The 20,323-nt window shown below is 54.1% G+C and overlaps 7 protein-coding genes across 7 annotated transcripts; 6 read left to right on the top strand and 1 right to left on the bottom strand.

The window, feature by feature from the left end:
• Positions 1 to 1,239: 1,239 nt before the first annotated feature.
• J4E79_001543 (uncharacterized protein) lies at positions 1,240 to 2,208 on the top strand (the record flags this gene model as incomplete). The annotated part of the gene is made up of 1 exon (XM_049350452.1): positions 1,240 to 2,208. One exon carries the CDS (start codon positions 1,240 to 1,242, stop codon positions 2,206 to 2,208), a length of 969 nt encoding a protein of 322 aa, XP_049215611.1.
• Positions 2,209 to 2,647: 439 nt separating this feature from the next.
• Positions 2,648 to 3,423, top strand: J4E79_001542 (uncharacterized protein; the record flags this gene model as incomplete). The annotated part of the gene is made up of 2 exons (XM_049350451.1): positions 2,648 to 3,216; positions 3,288 to 3,423. 2 exons carry the CDS (start codon positions 2,648 to 2,650, stop codon positions 3,421 to 3,423), a joined length of 705 nt encoding a protein of 234 aa, XP_049215610.1.
• A 612-nt stretch (positions 3,424 to 4,035) lies between these two features.
• J4E79_001541 (uncharacterized protein) lies at positions 4,036 to 5,967 on the bottom strand (the record flags this gene model as incomplete). The annotated part of the gene is made up of 5 exons (XM_049350450.1): positions 4,036 to 4,188; positions 4,241 to 4,835; positions 4,882 to 5,611; positions 5,659 to 5,852; positions 5,903 to 5,967. 5 exons carry the CDS (start codon positions 5,965 to 5,967, stop codon positions 4,036 to 4,038), a joined length of 1,737 nt encoding a protein of 578 aa, XP_049215609.1.
• A 509-nt stretch (positions 5,968 to 6,476) lies between these two features.
• J4E79_001540 (uncharacterized protein) lies at positions 6,477 to 7,320 on the top strand (the record flags this gene model as incomplete). The annotated part of the gene is made up of 2 exons (XM_049350449.1): positions 6,477 to 7,082; positions 7,129 to 7,320. The coding sequence occupies 2 exons, from the start codon at positions 6,477 to 6,479 to the stop codon at positions 7,318 to 7,320; spliced, it is 798 nt and encodes a 265-aa protein (XP_049215608.1).
• A 1,432-nt stretch (positions 7,321 to 8,752) lies between these two features.
• On the top strand, positions 8,753 to 10,877 carry FYU1 (putative UTP--glucose-1-phosphate uridylyltransferase; the record flags this gene model as incomplete). The annotated part of the gene is made up of 3 exons (XM_049350448.1): positions 8,753 to 8,857; positions 9,259 to 9,354; positions 9,510 to 10,877. The coding sequence occupies 3 exons, from the start codon at positions 8,753 to 8,755 to the stop codon at positions 10,875 to 10,877; spliced, it is 1,569 nt and encodes a 522-aa protein (XP_049215607.1).
• Positions 10,878 to 11,598: 721 nt separating this feature from the next.
• Positions 11,599 to 13,046, top strand: J4E79_001538 (uncharacterized protein; the record flags this gene model as incomplete). Its single annotated transcript, XM_049350447.1, has 3 exons — positions 11,599 to 11,772; positions 11,834 to 12,487; positions 12,546 to 13,046. The coding sequence occupies 3 exons, from the start codon at positions 11,599 to 11,601 to the stop codon at positions 13,044 to 13,046; spliced, it is 1,329 nt and encodes a 442-aa protein (XP_049215606.1).
• Positions 13,047 to 15,023: 1,977 nt separating this feature from the next.
• On the top strand, positions 15,024 to 19,661 carry J4E79_001537 (uncharacterized protein; the record flags this gene model as incomplete). Its single annotated transcript, XM_049350446.1, has 3 exons — positions 15,024 to 17,907; positions 18,031 to 18,171; positions 18,220 to 19,661. 3 exons carry the CDS (start codon positions 15,024 to 15,026, stop codon positions 19,659 to 19,661), a joined length of 4,467 nt encoding a protein of 1,488 aa, XP_049215605.1.
• Positions 19,662 to 20,323: the final 662 nt, after the last annotated feature.

The following is a 20,323-nucleotide window of genomic DNA, read 5'->3' as shown; positions in this document are numbered from 1 at the left end:
ACACACCCCACATTCAGCCCACCAGATCCCGTCTGTGCGCCGCGCACTCGGTCCTACATTCACCCAGTTACCACATGCGGTCGTATATAATTCCCTTGGCGGCAGCGCCTGCAGTCTGTGTGCGGCTCAAACATTGACCTTGTTGTATCCGGCGCATCGACAATGACTTCTCCATGTGGTTTCCATTGTCATCCCACCACCAGCACTGCCCGGTCTTCTGTGCCCAACGTCTTACTCTATGTACGTAGATCCTGGCCCCAGCTTGTCAAGATCGTCATGACGTGCGTGGCATGTGTTTCACTCTCCTCTTCATGTGCGCACCTCGACAACCCCCTGAGGGACATGGCGACAACAACGACAGACTCCGACTGCTCAACGATACCTCGCTTGCAAGGCTATTGAGAGTCTCCCAAAGGGGAAGACCACAGGATGGGCTATGCCCGAAACAACAATGGAGTTGATAAGGCGCGACAGGGGTAGCGGTTCCTTAGCGTACATCAAGCCTCGGCTGTGCCACCTGGCCGACGTCTAAATATACTCGGAACGAAGGCCTTGACGTTCCGCTTTCACGAACGAACAACACAACACGGCCACAAGAATTTCGCGGCGAAAGGATTGTGCCTTTGGCAGCGCTTCAAGTAATTTTCCCTGTGCGCGTCTCGCGATGCAACACGAACAACCGGTGCTTACTTCAGACGCTAGCGGCCTTGGTCGTCCGCTATTGGCCACATGGCCTTTACCGATATGCAGTGGTGTGCCGACATGGTAGGATTAAGATGAGCGCTCATCTACCAGACTGTAAGCCGTTGGTGGCGCAACCCGAAGAACCCATAAGCAGTAACCACCAAACATCCCAGCAGGAAACTTGCAAATTCGGTAGACCTACAGTGAACGGCTCTGCAGTGTATATCGGTTGGCTGCTAGGGCACATGATGCACAGAAGAAGGAACTGTTCATCTTCATTTGCATCAGCACATCTCTCTACTTCCATGCTTCCACCGAGCATCATGAGAGCCGGTGTTGGCCGATGGATGAATAAAGTACACATTAGACTTCCGACGAACACCAAACCGCGGTCTTCCAGAGCCGCAAGTGGGGCAGAGCCATGCGCCAATGACGAAGAAAGCCCCATACTATCGTCATCGCATCGGCACTCTGAACCCTCAGTACAGTACCCCGCGAAACTTCATCTTCCCCTCATCTCCATAGCTTCTGCCGTCTATTCCATTGCATCACAAAATGTCGTCTCAAGCCAGCTCCGAGCCTCTCCAAACGTACGAAATTTCCGATTTCAAGTTCCACAATGGCACCACACTGCCAAAACTCAAGTTGGCCTACAAGATCCTCAACCCGCACAACAGCAAGATAGCAGTTGTACACACGTGCTTCAAAGGCCGTCTCGACACCACTTTGACACATGCCAACGCCGCTCTGAAGAATCACAAGATCATCCTGATCGCCCTTCTCGGCAATGGCGAATCTTCCAGCCCTTCAAACACGCCCGACTTCCCCAGTACCCTTGAGTACATGGACTGCATCAGCGCTCAGTACTCTCTCCTTACCCAGGAGCTCGGTATCAAAGAGGTAGATGTTATGCTAGGATTTTCGATGGGCGGCCAGATCACCTACCATTGGGTAACAACACACCCTGATTTCATCAAGCACGCCGTAATCGTATGTTCCTCCGCCAAAACTAGCAGACACAACTTCCAGTTTCTTGAGGGACCGAAGGCAGCGCTGGAAAGCGCAAAGAGTCCCGAAAGGGGTATCAGGGCCTTTGGGAAGGCGTATTCAGCGTGGCTGACAAGCGCCGAATGGTTCGACGAAGAATGCTACAAAGAGATGGGCTTCCAGCAACTGCGAGACTGGGATGATGTGGCTACTATTCAGGGTTATGAAGGTTGGACAGGTGACGATCTTCTGGTAATGCTGGGTATGTGGCAGCGCGGAGACATCACTCGGTGCACGAAGGCGGAGGATCTAGAGTCGGCACTCAAAAGCATCAAAGCAAAGATTCTGCTCATGCCGTGCGAGTACGATCAGTACTTCCGTCCTTATGTCAGCGAGAAGGAAGCTAAGAGCCTGGAGAATGCGACGGTGGAGATAGTACCCAGCATCTGGGGACATATTGCGGGTGGCGGGGCCAACCCGAAGGATGTGGATTGGATGGATCATCGGATCAAGCTTTTCCTACGGGGCTTGGTATGATTTTATATAGAGCTATCGAATTTGGGCATACTTATTTTCCCATGTTAGATGTCAATGTCGTGAAAGGTTGGCGACAAGGAATAGCCTACACACGTCAGTAACGTCAAAAGTAATTTCAAACAAACTTCAGAAGTCGGCCAACAAATGTGCATCTCATGTTGACCGAAGTTACTACTGTAATCCATTCAGCCCAATTTTCGCATATGCTCATGTTCTGACAAGGCTGAACGTCAACCGTCCGCATTCGCGTTTCAGCATCCCCGCAAAAAAGTCGATATGTCACCGCCAAGCTCGTACACCCGCTGCCTCACCTGCACCCAGGCACGCTCCAACGTTCTCGAAGCCGCCCAGCGTCTCCATGCGCAAATCCTCCAAACCATCCTCTATATATCCACAACCCACCAACTCACTATAAACCCTCTCTGCAACGATAATAACAATGATCACATCACCCACTTCCTCGTCGGCGTCAGACCACAACACCTCCGATGCCGCACCTGCAGCGACTCGCGGCAACGGCCGTAAGTCACGCGTCTCAGCAGAGCACACGTTGAACCGGGTGCGCGAGAACCAGAGGAGACACCGCGCTCGACAGCGCGATCATGTCGCTTCTCTCGAGCAAAAGCTCGCCGAGACCGAAAAGTTGCTTGAAGAGGCGCGAGCGGAAATCGCCGCTCTGAAAGCAGGAGGATGCGCGGCGGGCTCACACCAACAACCCCAACGAGAGAATACCAGCAACGACGATGTTGAAGAAGGAGCAAGACATGCAGGAGAAGGAAACGCGTCTACATCTCAAGATATACCCAGACCACCCGTTTCCGCTTTAACCGATTCGCAAACCGATTCGCTAGCACTCACATCCATCCAACCAGATCAGCTCATCGACCCGCAACTAGCAAACTACCCTGATGTCCACGGGCATGTCCCAGACATGAGCGACCTTTCCTTCTTGGGCGGATCCTCTTTCTACCTGCCGTCGCCATCGTCGTCGTCACGGTCAAACATGTCGTTGGTATCGCCAACTTCAATCTCAACGTCAACGTCAACACAAGCCCCATCCCTCGACACCCACCTCACAGTAACCAACACAACAACTCTCACGATAACTGGTCCCCCACCCTGCTGCAACGACCCCCCAACTCCAAACTCACCCCCTCCAACAAACACGCTAGAATGTACATCCTGCTCCACGAAACCTCCCCCCTCCCCCAGTGAAAGTACAACGCTCTGCGCCCAAGCCTTCGTCATGATCGGGCAGCAGAACTTCCGCAACCTCGATCCGGATACGATTAGGCTGTGGCTGGCGCAGGGGTTGCGGAGGGCGCAGAGGGAGGGCGAGGGCTGTAGAGTTGAGAATGGTGCGTTGTTGAGGTTGTTAGATTTTATTAGTGGGTTGTAGTAGATGGAAGACGGGAGGAAGTGTACTTGAGGGGAGTTTAGAATATCTGCTGAGTTCGTTTGGGAAGGAGTATAAGGATGGGCGTACGGTGTCTTTCACATCCTCTTTAACGTATCCATGAGAAGATCGCATTGGGAAAGGCCGAGACTCAACGAAGATATATACCGTGCATTTTGGCAACAGGCAACTACATTTCTTTACCGCAATACATCTATGCATATTCATTCATCTCACGCGATTTGTCATACAAGGTGACATGTGAACAGGAGAAATCGTGGACATTTCATTACCTAAACGCTATGCAGAGAAAAAGAGAAAGTTCCCGTATAGTCATACAAAATATGTGTGGAATGATCGCAAAATCATGCTTGATGATCAATTTGGCACGAGCATGCATGAGAACCCGGGTGCCATCAGAGAAAGTGCTTCTAACGTCCCATCCTGATGACACCAGCGTGCACCAGCTTCTGAATCTTGGAGCGGATGCTGGGGTTCTTGAGATGCTCTTGCAGCGCCGCGGGGTCGTCCTTGGCCTGCTGGAGGATGGCTTGCATGACAGGGTCTTGGAGGATGCCAACGATCTGAGTGTGTGTCAGTAGAGCTCTCATGTGAAACATGTATGGGTCGACATACCTCTGGATCCCGCTGGATACGCTCCATAGTTTGTTGCTCAGTCTCACCCTCGCGTGCTGAGTATTGTGCTTGCAGAGCCTTGGCTTCTTGTTGCTGAATCTCACGTGCATTCTTGCCGTCCTTGTCGTGCTCCATGGCTTCCGCGCATACATTAACACACTTGTTGTACTCGCGCATGGTGAAGTAGGCTTGGGCTTTCCGCAGGTATGCTCGGATGAAGTCTGGATCACGCTTGATCGCCTCGTCGCAGTCTGCCACAGCAGATGGGAACTCTAGCAACTTGATGAAGCAGGCGGCGCGGTTGGAGTATCCTCTTGGGTCGTCTGGTGCGCGCTTGATCATCTCGGAGTATGCCTCGACGGCCTCGGGCCAGTTGGACTCCTTGAACTTGGCATTGCCGAGCTCACGCGCCTTCTCAGCCTCTTCGGGGTTGATGTATGACTCCTTCTCTTGTTTGGCCTTGGCCTTTTCCGCTGCACGGAGCTTTGCGAGGACTTCGGGTGTGCGGTGTTCGGTTTGTGCCTTTTGGTAGTATTTGACTGCGTTGGCGAGATCACCCATCTTCTCGTATGCGGTACCGATACGTGCAAAGGCCCTGCGTGTGTTAGCAAATGGCTGGTGTAAGATTGGGAATGACATACTTGGCGATGATCTTGAAGTCGGCCAGGATCTCGCGGCCGTACTCGACAGCCTCTTCACAAGCCTGGATGCAGCCCTCGTAGTCACCCTTCTCAAACTTGGCAGCTCCAAGGTTGGTCTTGTATGCAATGTCCTTGTGTGTCTCCCACGCCTTGTTGTAGTTTTCGATAGCCTCGTCGAATTGTCGCTTCTTGTAGAACTCGGTGCCCTTCTTCTTCAGCTCGTCCGCCTCGGCCTTGGCCTTCTTTGCAGCCTTATCCTCCTCAGACTCTTCTACGGGCTCTGGCTCTGGTTCGGGCTCGGGTGCCTTCTTCGGTTGCTCGGGAGCGGGTCGCGCATCGGGCATCTCGACGTCCTCCTCGGCCTCCTTTGCGCCTGCATCGCCTGCTCCTCCAGCACCTGGGCCTTGACCGAAAGACATGTCGATACCTAGTAGCACGCTCATGACGGAGAGGAAGCGGGGGTCTTGCATGAACTGGCCAGCCATGTTCGGGTTCTTCTGTAGCTGCTGGAGCTTGCCCATGAACTCTGCATCGCCGAGGAGGGAGGCTGTCTTGGGGTTCGCCGCGAGCTTCTGGATCATGTTGGGGTCGTTGAACATGCCACCGAGGCCGACACCGCTGTCGTTCGCCTCGGCTTCGACTGCGCGCTTGACGGCATCGAGGCCTTGTTTTGCCTGAGCATTGCTTGGGTCGAGCTTGAGTGCCTCTTCGAAGGCTTCTGTGGCTGCCACTATTGGGTGTTAGCGACGTCATCTCTCCTAGGAGCGCTATACATACCCAAGTCACCCTCGCCGTGGAGCGCCGTTCCCTTGCGTCCCCAGCCTTTGGCCCAGTCTGGCTTAATCTCGGTAACCTTGTTTGCATCGTCGAGAGCCTTTTGCCAGTCCTTTAGCGAGGCATATGCGCCGGATCGGTTCGAGTAGAGGACGTGATTTTGGGGGTCGAGTTCGATTGCCTGTGAGAACTTCTCGCTGGGATTTGTTAGTAAACCGTCGCTAGGCTGTGTTTGCGGGGACCCTACATGGACTCGGCGAACTTCTTCTCTGCGAAGAGCTTGTTACCCTCGGCTTTTAGTGCGTCGGCCATGGTGGAGGTATTGTGCGTGTGGTTGATTCTGTAATGTGACTGCGAATCTTTTGGTACTACGCGTGCGAGGGACAGGCTCTGAATTATAGTTTGATGGGTAGCTAGAATGTTCGATTGCGGAGCTCTGGCAGGAACGTCCGTGCGGCAGACATCTGGAGGGCGCTCGTCATATACCCCACCACGAGCCTCACCAAACTCACTTTCAGCCTGGTGAGTACCATCTCAGCCCTCTTTCAGCCCTCCAGCCCTCTGCATGCGCGAGTATTTCACATATCAGGTGATGAGATCTAGAGGAATTCGAAAAGAACAATGCGTTTTGTCAATCGCAGACCCAACACTTGTCCCACGCGCTTTGTCGTCTAGCATAATTGCTATGTGATCGCACAGATACCCCATACTGACATCCTGAACAAGTCACCCAAATTTCAGACGATCATCTTGGCCCACCAAGATACACTCTGTCCCTTTAATCAACACCTTTCTTCAAACTTGCCAACCAAATTCCTGTCATGAGCCAGGTCGTTCGTCAGGCCCAGTGGGACGCCGAAGTGGCCTCCAGTGGACACTATGACAAGATTATGGTCCAGAATCTCGAGGTCGTCGTCAACGCAGGAAAAGATGTTTGGGGACGCGAGAAGAAGCAGCGGGCCCTGATCAGTGTCACGTTGACACTCGGAAAGCAGTTCACGTCAGCTTCTTCTACTGACTCCGTCGATGACAGCACTGTGCACTACGGCACGCTCAGCAAGGCGATACAAGCGCGCTTTAAAGATGATTCCATGGCATGGATGTCAACCGTCGCTCTATCGAATGCCGTCTCTCAATGCGTCCGCGATGTCGCAGGCTCGACAGACGTATACGCGATCGAAACCGACGTCTGTTACCTGAAAGGCAGTATGTTTGGCGAAGGCGCTGGACACATCACCTCGCGCGTCGAAGGGTCTGGCACCAGCTCGAACGTACTGTACCTGCGCAACGTCCGCATCCCGTGCCTGATTGGCGTCAACTCCAATGAGAGGCTGCAGAAACAGCCCGTGGTCCTCAATGTCTGGGTTGACAACATGGCTGACTCTCGTGTGGAGGGATACCCTCAGCTAGAAACTTTCTTATTCGAGGTATGCACAGCACAATGTATACGTACACACCGACTGACCAGCGTAGTTGATATCTGGCTCTACATTCCAAACGATCGAGAGCCTGCTTGCGTGGTTGGTCGACGAGCTCAGACAAAGATTCTTCACAGAAGAGGCGGACCAGAACGCGTGGATCAAGCTGAGAATTAGCAAGCCCCATGCGGTACCCTTTGCAGATGCGCCAGCCGTCGAGATAACACGACCCGTACGGTCGAGCTAGGGTGGGGTGGTGTCACTAGCAAACTGCCGCAGCGAGTCAAAGCGTCGCCGTGACTGTGGAAACGTCTGCAGGTTTTCTCGGACGCCAGCCACGGGCACAGCTAACGATGTCTGTTCCTGACTTGTGCTAGGGGAGGTACGTTAGCGCAACCGGTACCGATTCAGTCTCCACTTCCATAGCTGTCCCTGTCTTACAGCCTGACGGCGTGAAGTCGGGAACCGCCAAGCGTCTAAGCTTGTAGAAGCTTCTGCCATTTCGGTTCCTGGTATCGCGAGTTCCTCCAGGCTGGGCCATTGGTACACCTAAATGGTATTCTTGTTGTTGGGCATAATGCGATCAATGGCCCTTGTCGGAATTCGAGAAATAGTCTAAGTAAATTCCCGCAAAGTTTCAACACGGGCATGTGTAGTGGAGGTGGGCGTTCTTGAGGCTGTTGTCGTAGCATGGGCATCGTTGTTGCGTGAATACACCGACTTAGTAGCAGAAGATCCCCCACGTGGTCCGAGCGATGCAGACGTGTACCTGCGCCACTGCCACTTTCCACTTCTGCAGCCACTATCTTTCATCCCAAGTCTCTTCCGCGATATGCAGATGCAAAAGACCCTTGATCACCCGAAACCCCGCTGCATTCGCCTCCGCGTTGCATCGCGCAGTCGCCACTGTGGAAAAAAATGCAACTTTCCCAGCCGGGGAAGTCTGTTGGGGAGCAAGTCGGAAGAGCGGTCTCTGCGCGACGTCAAGCTGACTGCAGCCCCCTGCTAGCGCGGCGGCCAGATGAGGGGCTTTTCAATTTATCGACATAGCTCTCCGAAAAGTTATTCAACAATTGTGCATCGTGAGGTCGAGCAGATAGGCGGCCGCGCAGCCATTCGATAGTCACTGTTGACTCGGGCAGACGCGGGATGGTGCGAAGACTTGGAAGTGTAACTGTTGTGAAGCCACGATACAGTAACGTGGTCAGACCTGAGTGAGAGCTGAGTGAGAAGCTGGGTGAAACAGCTCGAGGGCTGTAATCTGATACCAGAATAGCTGGGGTCAAGATAGCTACTAGCCCAAGCTATTGCACAGGAGGTGTAATGGCTGCACTATGGCTGATGATGGTGTGAAAGCAAGTATCAAAACTTCGTCGTGGGCAGGCACTATTGGTGGCGTGGCCGTTGCCATGCAGAGATGCTGCGGTCGTAACTGCCCTTCTAGTACTTGAGCGGCAATGACCTGCACGTATAAAAGGCAAATTCACACCGTCTCTTCACCATCCCCATCAAACCCCGAGCCTGTTCTCGTTACCAGGCCATAGCTTGTTCTCGACTTGCCCCACGTTCAACGCCAAGCGCGACCCATTGCCTTTAAGGAGACCAGCTCCCCAACACTTGTTGTTCCCTACACCACTCTCTCCTCACGGAACAACCTCTTTTCCCCTCAAGCATACATAATGGCGTCTCGCGCGATTCCTTCTCACTTGAAGCCCTCCGCTGCTGAGGGCGGCGAGGGTGGCTTCTCATCCCAACGCCATCACGGCAAGTCGCAGTCCCACGTGGTAAGTACTCTTTCTCTCTGTTTCTGCAGTTGTCCGGCGTGCGTCTTGCTTTTTCCAGCGCTGCTTGCTTGCATTGGTTTTGTTGCTGCACAGCGGACGCAGCTATCCTCACCGCTTCCCGTTGTCTCGACATGGGTATGGTGGGGACCGAGGAGAGCTGGCATTGAGCGGCCACGATTGCTGGTCGATCGCAATACGCCGTTCGGCCAGACGTCAAGGCGATTTCCTACGAGCGGAATAGGCGATCCATCTGAGTTGGTGTTCGCTGCCACTCTCGAGTATTGGCCCCGCATTCGCATCGCCTACTCCCCGCGGGAGTGATGTCGTGGTGACAACACGTACCGTCTCAACAACTCCAACACCTCGAATTCGATTTCAATCAACTAACAACGACTTTACAGGCTTTCGAGAACACATCCACCAATGTCGCCGCCTCGCAAATGCGCAATGCGCTCAACAAGCTCGCCGACACCGTCACAGACCCCGCTGAGAAGAAGGTCAGTCGCAATCCTTCTATACCCCTCCATCTTCATCTGCCACCTACACATTTCGATATGCTTGCGTGGGTCAATCCCATGACTACAAGCCGTGAACGTGTTTGGAGGGGCATTTGGAGAATACGTCATTCTGAGCGTATGCTGACCCACTACAGTACTTCGAGACTGAGATGGACAACTTCTTCGCTCTGTTCCGCCGATACCTCAACGACAAGGCCAAGGGCACTGCCATTGACTGGAACCGCATCGCTCCCCCGAAGGCCGAGCAGGTCGTCAGCTACGATGAGCTGGCCAACACCGAGGCTGTCGAATACCTGAACAAGTTGGCGGTTGTCAAGCTCAACGGTGGTCTCGGTACCTCCATGGGTTGCGTTGGCCCCAAGTCCGTCATCGAGGTCCGTGATGGCATGTCCTTCTTGGACCTGTCAGTACGACAGATCGAGTACCTCAACCGCACATACGATGTCAACGTGCCGTTCGTGCTGATGAACTCGTTCAACACCGACACCGACACTGCCAGCATCATCAAGAAGTACGAGGGCCACAACATCGACATCCTCACCTTCAACCAGTCAAGATACCCCCGTATCCTCAAGGACTCGCTCCTGCCCGCTCCCAAGGAGAACAAGTCCGACATCGCCAACTGGTACCCCCCTGGTCACGGTGACGTTTTCGAGTCTCTCTACAACACCGGCATGATTGACAAGCTCATGGACCGTGGTATCGAGTACATCTTCCTTTCCAACGCCGACAACTTGGGTGCCGTTGTCGATCTCCGCATTCTCCAGCACATGGTCGACTCCCAGGCCGAGTACATCATGGAGCTGACAGACAAGACCAAGGCTGATGTCAAGGGTGGAACCATCATTGACTACGAGGGCTCTGTCCGTCTGCTTGAAATCGCCCAGGTTCCCAAGGAGCACGTCAACGAGTTCAAGTCGATCAAGAAGTTCAAGTACTTCAACACCAACAACATCTGGATGAACCTCGCCGCCATCAAGCGCGTTGTTGAGGCCAACGAGCTTGCCATGGAGATCATCCCCAACGGCAAGTCCATCCCTGCCGACAAGAAGGGCGAGGCCGACATCTCGGTTCTCCAGCTCGAGACCGCTGTCGGTGCCGCCATCAAGCACTTCAAGAACGCGCACGGTGTCAACGTTCCCCGGAAGCGTTTCTTGCCCGTCAAGACCTGCTCTGACCTGATGCTGGTCAAGTCGGATCTGTACACACTGCAGCACGGCCAGCTGGTGATTGACCCCAACCGATTCGGCCCTGCTCCCTTGATCAAGCTCGGCAGCGACTTCAAGAAGGTTTCCAGCTTCCAGGCCCGCATTCCCTCCATTCCCAAGATTGTCGAGCTTGATCATCTGACCATCACCGGTCCCGTCAACCTTGGCCGTGGTGTCACCCTCAAGGGCACTGTCATCATTGTTGCGACCGAGGGCTCCACCATCGACATTCCCCCGGGTTCCATCCTCGAGAACGTCGTCGTCCAGGGTTCGCTCAGGCTGCTCGAGCACTAGAGTGGTTGTCGACATTTTCTTCACAGTTCTTATAGATTTTTTGAGGATACAGGTCTTCTTTAGCCACTGGTAACGAGGGATGACTGCATTGCAACGTACTTGAGCAAAAGACTCAGGCGGTAATGGGGCGTAATAGTCACGCATGTCCATGATTCACGTATCATCATAGACAAAATGCATCTTGAATACAATCCATAATGATCCATTCGTTGTTGCTCGAGTTCACCACACGCTGTGTTTGAAGCTAGTAAGATGTGGTTAGTAGTAAGCTAATCTCCAGTATGGAGAAGATCCATGTCAACCCAAAGAACTGACCCATCTGCAGCTTATTACTTCCAAGAAATGGTGCCTGATTGCGGCCTCACGCCATCTCAGCCTTGCGGCCCTACCGCGGTGATGTCAGAATGTCACCAGCCACGCAGCCAACCCAACCCGCGAACAACAACCCCCACCAATCTCCCGGTTCCTGCGCAGTGCAGAGGCGCAGTCGGCCAGTCACCTGTATCTTACATAGCGATGATGCCTGCTGATAGCGGCGAACAGCACTTGATATAAGCAGCCGTGGCTTCCTGACGCCGTTTTGTCGCGTTCCACACGCCTGCATCCTCGCGTCGCACGCAGCGGGGTTGATCGCAACCTGACGAGCATCAGCTCCGAGCATCGAGCCGAAGATTTGCATGCCTGAGCCCATTAATAGCGATTGCTCCCACCCATCGACAGAATGTCACCCGAACCTATGCCCCATAACGAGTTCCAGGACGAACGCGCCGCGAACCTAGCGCAAGCGGATGCGGCGCATCGCGAAGCATACGATTTCTGGGGTTACCTTTTCAAGGAAGATAAATGCGGGACCCCGTTGCTGGATCGCCTGTTGAAGGGCATCGCCTACGTCATTGTGAGTCGAGTGTAGCTTTTAGATGTCCACTGGGAGACCTCAAGCTAATGCGCCACGGTAGAGCCAGAAGTTCGGATCAAGCGACTCGCCTGATCTTACGCCATCGCAAATCGCAGCCTGGTATCGCAGTGTTGGGGGCGACTACGACGTACTATTCACAGACACACCACCTTCATCCGTCGCGTTCATATATCGGTCACTCGGCGCATTCCACAGCCTACAACCAGCACCAGACGACGACGGCTACTCGAGTCCTACCATACCTGCGCTGAAGAAGGACGGCTTTGTGACATGGCAGACAATACAGTTGCTGCTAGGGCCAGAAGAGCATGTGCCTTTCCTACAGAAGGCGGTGGAGTTGGATGACATACCCGATCTGGAAACGGGGGGCACCTTCCCTAAAATCCTACCCAAGGAGTGCTTCCCAGAGAAACCGGATGATGCGATGGAGACGTGGTATCAGAGCGTTGCCGCCAGGCTTAAGAAGGAGGCGGAAGAGGAGCTCAATGGGGGCAGTGCGGCTGAGGAGCCAAAACCGCGTACTTCGACGGACAGCGAGGGAAATTCAGCCGATGACAAGTCCGGCGCGTACCGCTACTTTGAAGACCCGCTCTATCGGAATGGAAGACCGCGGCCGACCTTCATGCGCCATGTCTCGAAGCAATCTCCAAGGCCCGCAGAGGACCATGGAAGGCCGGGGGCTATTATCTCAAGGGTGAGACACATGCTGAATCCTCTGAGTACAAGAATCGCCGGAAAGAGAATTATTCCAGACCGCACCGGGTACGGAAGCGATGGGTACTCAGATGAAGATGCCACACCCATTGCGCCTATCCCTCAACCAGGTCCCCGATATTCCGCCCACAAGCGTCCACACCCACCGCGACGTGAATCTTCGTTATCAACAACAGACTCCGACTCAGATCCAGATCGCCCGTCTCCTCGGCGGCAAAATCCTGTACTGCGTACCCATCGATCTCACGAGCCGCCCATATCGCAGCCGGGCTATTTTCCCGCCTACAATGAGGCGCGCCGTTACTCAAATCAACACGACCCAGTCCGAGTATACGAAGGAAATTCAACGGCAACATCTCCCCAGCACGTATATGTACCAACTCAATCGCCACTCTTCGCGACCCAAGTTGCGCAAGCCCAGCGCGAAGCACAAAAGCAACAATACTACCTTTCACGACCTGTCATGCCCCCACGCACCAGCTACAGACCCGTCCCGTCCAGCAGCGTGCGATGGGGTCCCCAGACTGTGCATCCTGTAAGTCCACCTCGAGACGCTGAACCACCCTACATTCGTGAGCGCGAACGAGAGCGCGATCGCGACAGAGAGAGACACCATCGCGACCGCGACCCATACGCCATGGGAAGCGGTAGTAGCCGCTCCCACCGCCGCCACTCAGAAGACGTCGAATACCCGCGCGAACGTGCCCGCGATTCAGCCCGCACACGCAGTCACGATAGAGTCAAAGACGAATGGGACGATCGCCATGATCGAAGTGGAGATAGAGACCGCAACCGAGACAGGGACAGAGATAGAGACCGCGATAAGAGAAACTCTAGCTACGAGGACAGAGACAGAGACAGAGACGACAGTCGCGAAAGAGATCGAGATCGAGACAGAGACCGGGTGCGAGATCCCCGCGTGCATAGGTATGTGTCTGGGGTGCAGGACGGTGTGTCTGGCCGGAAATATCCTGTCGCTTAAGCTTTTTGTTGTGGGATTTCATTTACTAAGATTTTGGTTGCAGCAGGAGTCAGAGTGTTAGGGGCCAGTTCATGAGGCTGCTTAAAGAATTTTGAGCAGGAACAGTTTATCAAGTGGGATGGATCGGTGGGTTCTGGAAGGCTTTGTTCGACCCATCGGCTATGCCGTGTGGGTGGTGATGGTGGGGTCTATGGAGTTGGGTGGATTGGTCTGGATGATCTGTGGCGTAGTGGACCGGGTATGTTCAGTTCAGCTCGCAAAGAGCTTGCACGATGCAACACTGACGATGCACGTATGGTGACACCGTAACGCTAGTAATACATAGACTTGGTATCGAATTCAATACATTGTGTGACACACGGTTTGAGACCCGTGGCTGCACCTGCATATGAGGTGCAGGCTTCACGATTGTTTTTTTTTCTATGCAGGTATTGCAGTAGTCTTCGCTCTGACAAGTTGCGGTAAGAACAGAGACACCTGTTCCAGTTCCTTCTTTGTGCAAGATGTAGGGAAAGTGTTCGGAGATGATGGGGCGGTGTAACAGTTACTTGTGGTGCACGGCCCAGGTACGCGAGGAGACCTCCCGAGGTCGGGAGGTGGTGGAGGGCTATCACGTGCCAGATGTCCAAATTAGAAAACAACCTTGGACACTAGCGGCGTTGCCTGCTATAACGTGTTATGGTAGGGATATCAAGAATACAAGTAGAAACCTGCAGTGACATCATACTATCCAATTTACATGTGTTGTCTTCGTGTAGCCTACAGAGACCTGCCGAGTTTCTTGACTGTATGGGGTGTAACGGTTGCTCAAGATAGTGCGGAGGTGTGCGTTTGGCACCAACTAGCTGTGCGGGATGGACCCTGAGCTACTGATTAGCCAAATCAATGGGAACGCCATGCGAGCCCTGCAGAAGGATAGTGTCACGATAGACGGGAGCGTAGACGGGGTTGTTGCAATCGACGCGTGAATGGCTGACGGCAGTAGATTAATGGAAAAACATCGGAATGGTTCGTGTCGCTGATTACGCGTGGATCGCTATGTCATAAGCGTGGCTGTGCAGGGGAGCTCGGGGATCGCCGTGAGGGATGCTAGTCATCGCTCGACGCAGCTGCTAACCAACACCTCTCGCGAGCTCCTGATTGCGAGTAGGACCGCGTGCGATTCAATTCTTCATCAATTTCTCATGAACCCTGAACTATAGTCCTTCCTTCGGCCTTTCCTTTGTTTTTTTCTCCCGTTCTCACCGGGAACCAGGAATTACTTCGGCGAGTTAGTGCCAGCCATCCGCGTACAGCTGCAGTATCGCTAAAGCATAGCTGCCGCCGTCTACCAAGGAAAGCTAACCAGCCAAACAACAGGTTTCCAGAACCCCAACACCTCCCAGCCGCTCGCTCTATCTTCTACGCTCACCTTCCTGGGGTTCCTCACCCAAGTCCCGCCCCTCCCTCGACCGCGAGCATTCAATTGCGCGCCAGACATCTTGCAACTGCAGCGCAACGTCAGCGGGTCGGACCTCCGCTCCACATCGCCGACATGGCTACCGCATCGCGCGAATCCGAGCTGAAGCAGCAAGGCCTGCTCGACGCCGCCAAAGACCCCAATTCCTCCATCACGGCGAACCAGGCGGAGAAATCCCTCGTCGATCAGGCGCAGGCAGGCGGCAGCGCTGCCTTCCAATTCGACCCCGATGCGAGTCCTGAGCAGAAGCGGGCACAGGCACGAGCGCGCGTCCCCGCAAACTTCCACCACGAGCGCAACAAGAACGCGACGGCCCTCGTATCCGATGCCGACGACAACGGCCCGGGCGAATACGACCTCCCCTCGCCTACCAAGGCGGGCGCCATAGAGACACCCGAGGAAGCCAAAGCCAATGGGCATGTGCCCGAACAACTCGACGACGATGCGCGGTGGGATCGCGTCGGATGGGCGCCGCGATTCGGCATGCCAGGCTCCGAGAACAAGGAGGAGGAAGAAGCCTCCCTGGCCGACCACCAGACATGGCTGGAAGGCAGGATAGAGGACAAGTTCTTTGGCGACTGGTACCACAACACAGGCATCATCATCTTCGCATGCTTGAGCTCGTGGGTCGTCGGTATCCTTGGTGGTGGCCTGGGCTGGATCATGATCTTCATGGCCGTCTGCGGCACCTACTACAGAACCTCGATTCGTCGCGTGCGCCGCAATGCGCGCGACGATCTCAACCGCGAGATGGCCAAGAACAAGCTGGAGACGGACACGGAGAGCTTGGAGTGGATCAACAGCTTCCTCGTCAAGTTCTGGCCCATCTACGCGCCTGTTCTGTGTGACACCATTGTGGGCACCGTGGACCAGGTTCTCTCGACCTCGACCCCGGCGTTCTTGGACAGTCTAAAGATGAAGACCTTCGTCCTGGGAACGAAACCCCCGCGACTAGAGCATGTGAAGACGTACCCAAAGACACAGGACGATATCGTTCTTATGGACTGGAAGTTCAGCTTCACGCCCAACGACGTCGCTGATCTTACCGCGAGGCAGATCAAGAACAAGATTAACCCGAAGATCGTCCTAGAGATCCGCATCGGAAAGGGCCTTGTCAGCAAGGGTCTGGATGTCATCGTAGAAGACATGGCCTTTTCCGGTCTGATGCGCCTGAAGTTCAAGCTACAGCTGCCGTTTCCTCATATCGAGAAGGTCGAGATGTCTTTCCTAGAGCGCCCGACCATCGACTACGTCTGCAAGCCCTTGGGTGGAGAGACCTTTGGTTTCGATATCAACTTCATCCCCGGACTGGAGACTTTCATCATGGAGCAGATCCATGCTAACCTGGGCCCGATGATGTACGACCCCAATGTGTTCCCCATCGAGATCGCCAAGATGCTTGCGGGCAACCCCGTCGACCAAGCTATCGGTGTTCTGCAAGTCCACTTCCACGGTGCTCAAGGCCTCAAGAACCCTGACAAGTTTTCTGGTACTCCTGATCCCTATGCCACGGTCTCCATCAACAACCGCAACGTGCTTGCACGTACCAAGACGGTGCACGAGAGTGCCAATCCTCGCTGGAATGAGACTGTCAACATCATCGTAACTTCCCTGAAGGACTCGCTTACCATCAATCTCTTCGATTACAACGACATTCGCAAGGACAAGGAGCTCGGTACCGCTACCTTTGCGCTAGAACAGCTAGAGGAGGATCCTGACCACGAGAACATGCAACTAGAGGTCATGTCAGGAGGTCGCGCCCGTGGTCTCGTGACAGCGGATGTACGCTTCTTCCCTGTTCTTGAAGGCACTACGCTGGAAGACGGCACCAAGGAGCCTCCACTAGAGTCGCGCACGGGTATTTGCAAGTTCACTGTTGAACAGGCCAAGGATATGGATGGTAGCAAGAGCATGATCGGGCAGCTCAGCCCATACGCCGTCCTCCTCCTGAATGGCCATGAGATCCACAAGTCGCGAGTCATGAAGAGGACAAACCAACCTATCTGGCCAGACGCAACCAAGGAAATGCTCATCACCGACCGCAAGAAGGCTAAGCTGGGTCTAGTCATCAAGGACGACCGTGACCTCGCAGCTGACCCTATTCTTGGTACCTACCAAATCACGATGGACGACATGCTTGAGCTCATGGCCAAGGGTCATGAGTGGTACAACCTCGCAGGTACATCGAGCGGCCGCGTGAAGATGAAGCTTGATTGGAAGCCCGTTGCTCTAAAGGGTGCTGTCTCTTCCAGTGGTTATCTTACTCCCATCGGTGTAATGCGACTGCACTTCCAGAGCGCGCGCGGACTTCGTAACCTCGAAGCCCTGGGCAAGTCGGATCCATACGTCCGTGTTCTACTCTCTGGTATTGAGAAGGGCCGAACCGTCGTTTTCAAGAACAACCTCGACCCTGACTGGGATGAGGTTGTCTATGTCCCTGTCCACACTGTCCGCGAGAAGCTTACACTGGAGGTCATGGACGAGGAGAATCTCGGCAAGGATCGTCCCCTGGGACATATCGAGCTTTCGGCTGGCGACTATATCCAACAAAACGAGAATGGCGAGTACCTCGAACATGAACAGAAGCAGCCTACCGCCGGAGCTCTCCGATTGGCTGGTTCCTCTCAGCCCAAGGGCACTCTCAACTACACCTGCTCCTTCTACCCTACATACCCCACGTGGGACCCCGAAGAGGACGAGGAAGAAGAGGAGGAGACTAAATCCAACGGCGCCGCCCGGCCTGTGTCCAACGGATCTAAGCTCAGCCACCAACGTGTCGTATCCAACGCTTCGACCATCGCCAGGTCGGAGACCGCAGGCACTATCTCATCACTCAAGTCGAACGAGAAGGACATGGCCAAGGAGCTTGAGAAGAACGAGCTCCAACAAGCAGAGTCGATTCCTGAGAAGCCGAAGATCGAGAAGCTGAAGCTTACTGCGGACGATCTGCAGCAGTATGGTAGGTCGCATGCCGACTATGAGGATACAGTGGAGTTTGGCTTGTTCAGTTGGTTCACCCTGACCTGCAACCTGACCCCGTATCCTTATATCATATTTACGAGTCTTGGCTAACGTGATGTAGAATCTGGTCTGCTTGTGTTCAAGCTCATTGAAGGTGAATTCGCAAGGACTGGTGGCCACGTCGATGTTATTATGGATGACATGGCGTATGCCAGCTATTCTAGCACGAAGATCCGCAGCAACAAGATGACTTTCAACGATGGTGGGTTGTGTGAAGTCCTTCACGATGTACCAAGCTAACGGTATGCAGTTGGCGACACGATGATCCGCGAGCTCGACTTTTCCAAGATCACCCTCCGAATTATCGAGCACATCGACAACGACGGTGACGATCATGGAGATCACGTCATTGCTAAGCTGACAGGAAACACGATTGATACGCTACGAAGGTCTCTGCACACGCCTACTCAGTTCACGCTCAAGGACAAGAACGGACGCGATAACAAGATCACGGTCATGCTTAAGTACATTCCCGTCAAGATGCGTCTCGATCCCAGCGAATCCTTCAACAACCAGGGTACGCTCCGAGTCGATGTGCTCGATGCGGCAGATCTTCCAGCTGCGGACCGCAACGGTTTCTCAGATCCTTACTGCAAGTTTATGCTCAACGACAAGGAGGTGTACAAGACCAAGACGCAGAAGAAGACGCTCCACCCAGCATGGAACGAGTACTTCGAAGTACCTGTACGAAGTCGAACAGCAGCTGACTTCGTCGTCAACGTTTACGACTGGGACTTCGGTGACAAGGCCGACTTCCTTGGCAAATCATCTATCAACCTGGAAATCCTCGAGCCCTTCCAGCAACAAGAAGTTACGCTTGCCCTCGACGGCAAGTCAGGCGCCATCCGACTTAGAATGTTGTTCAAGCCAGACTATGTCGTTCGATCTCGTCAAGGCTCCAGTACATTCTCCGGCACCTTTGCTGTCCCCGGCAAAGTCATTGGCGCGCCCGTCAAGGGAGTTGGTAAAGGAGCGGCCTTTGTCGGTGGCAACGTAGTCCGTGCAGGTACCTTCCTGGGTCGCGGTTTCAAGCGTAGAAAGTCTCGCGGCGAAGCCCCCGACGAAGAAGATCTCGCCCGTCCCTCCACATCCGACCGTCCCTCCGCCGACACACCCATGATATCCATCGAAGGCGAGCCCAACACCCCAACAAAAGACTCCAACAACCACAACCGTCACCGCAGCTGGGGCGCCCAAAGCTTCCACAGCCGCTTCGGCGACAACGCCGGCCCCGGTGGCGCCGAACAAGGCACCGCCAACATCACCGTCCTCTCCGCCGACGGCTTCCCTGCCGGCACCAACCTGCGCGTGCACATCTCGCTCGGCAAGAAGGAAATCCACAAGACCGACCACATCAAAGCGCCCCAAGGCTCCGTACAATTCGACCCCTCCGAAGAGAGCTTCAAGACAAACTGCACGGCCGACGCCTTCTTCAAACTCGTCGTCAAAGACCACAGTAAATTCGGCCGAGACGAGGAGTTGGGTGAAACCCAATTCACCATCTCAGACCAGGGTAGCGGCGCAGAGCAAAACGTCGGTGTGGGCAAGGGCATGGTGTCGATACGCAGTAGCTTCACGCCTAGTGAGAGCGGAGGCAGTCCGTCTGGCAGCGTGAGTCCGCGACCCAAGACTGCAGAGCGCAGGGGACTACTCAGGAGGGACAGGAGCACGACGCCTAATCCTGGGGCTTAGAAAGCAAGTGCGCTGGGTAGGCTGGGCCAGTTGAAAGGGAATGGCTCGAGGGTTAGTTTTGCGAGGAGCGAGATGGTTACTAGTAGGGGGAGGCGCGGGGATACGGATGTTGATGGGGGGAGGGATGCTGAGGGGCTGGAGGAGGATCGGATGGGTGTGCTCAGGGAGTGGATTGAGGATGTGGAGAGGGGAAGACGGAGTTTTGCGCTTTGATGCAAAGGTAGGGTGGGATGGGATGGGATAGATTTTGGGGTCTGATGAAAGGCAAAAGGCCGCATCGGGTGGGCCAGGGTTCTCTTCTTTCTGGTTGTCTTCTCTTTTGACCTAGGTCCTATTCTCCTAGTTTCTTCCTAGAGTCGACTTTCTCTTCTGAGTGTAGTTTCGATACCAATGTTATTTCTTTGTTCTAAGATCTCTGGAGTGTGCATCTCTCTTGGTATGGTGGTATCCTGTCCGTAAACGATAATTCTCTCTAGCGTGAGATTCATTTTGACGCTTTCATATGGAGAAGAATGCATCTAATAACTATATCTATGTAAAGATTCACATGATAACATTCTGTCTAACTGTTATGTTAAATGGGTACTGGAACTTGATTGAGCGATTGATGCAGATTTGGTGACATGTTTGTGAATGTGTGATGTGATGTGAAGATGTATTAC

Source organism: Alternaria viburni, assembly GCF_023758015.1.
Source record: "Alternaria viburni strain BMP 2772 chromosome Unknown scaffold_2, whole genome shotgun sequence".
Classification (NCBI taxonomy): domain Eukaryota; kingdom Fungi; phylum Ascomycota; class Dothideomycetes; order Pleosporales; family Pleosporaceae; genus Alternaria; species Alternaria viburni.
This window is presented reverse-complemented; position numbering and strand designations above follow the sequence as displayed.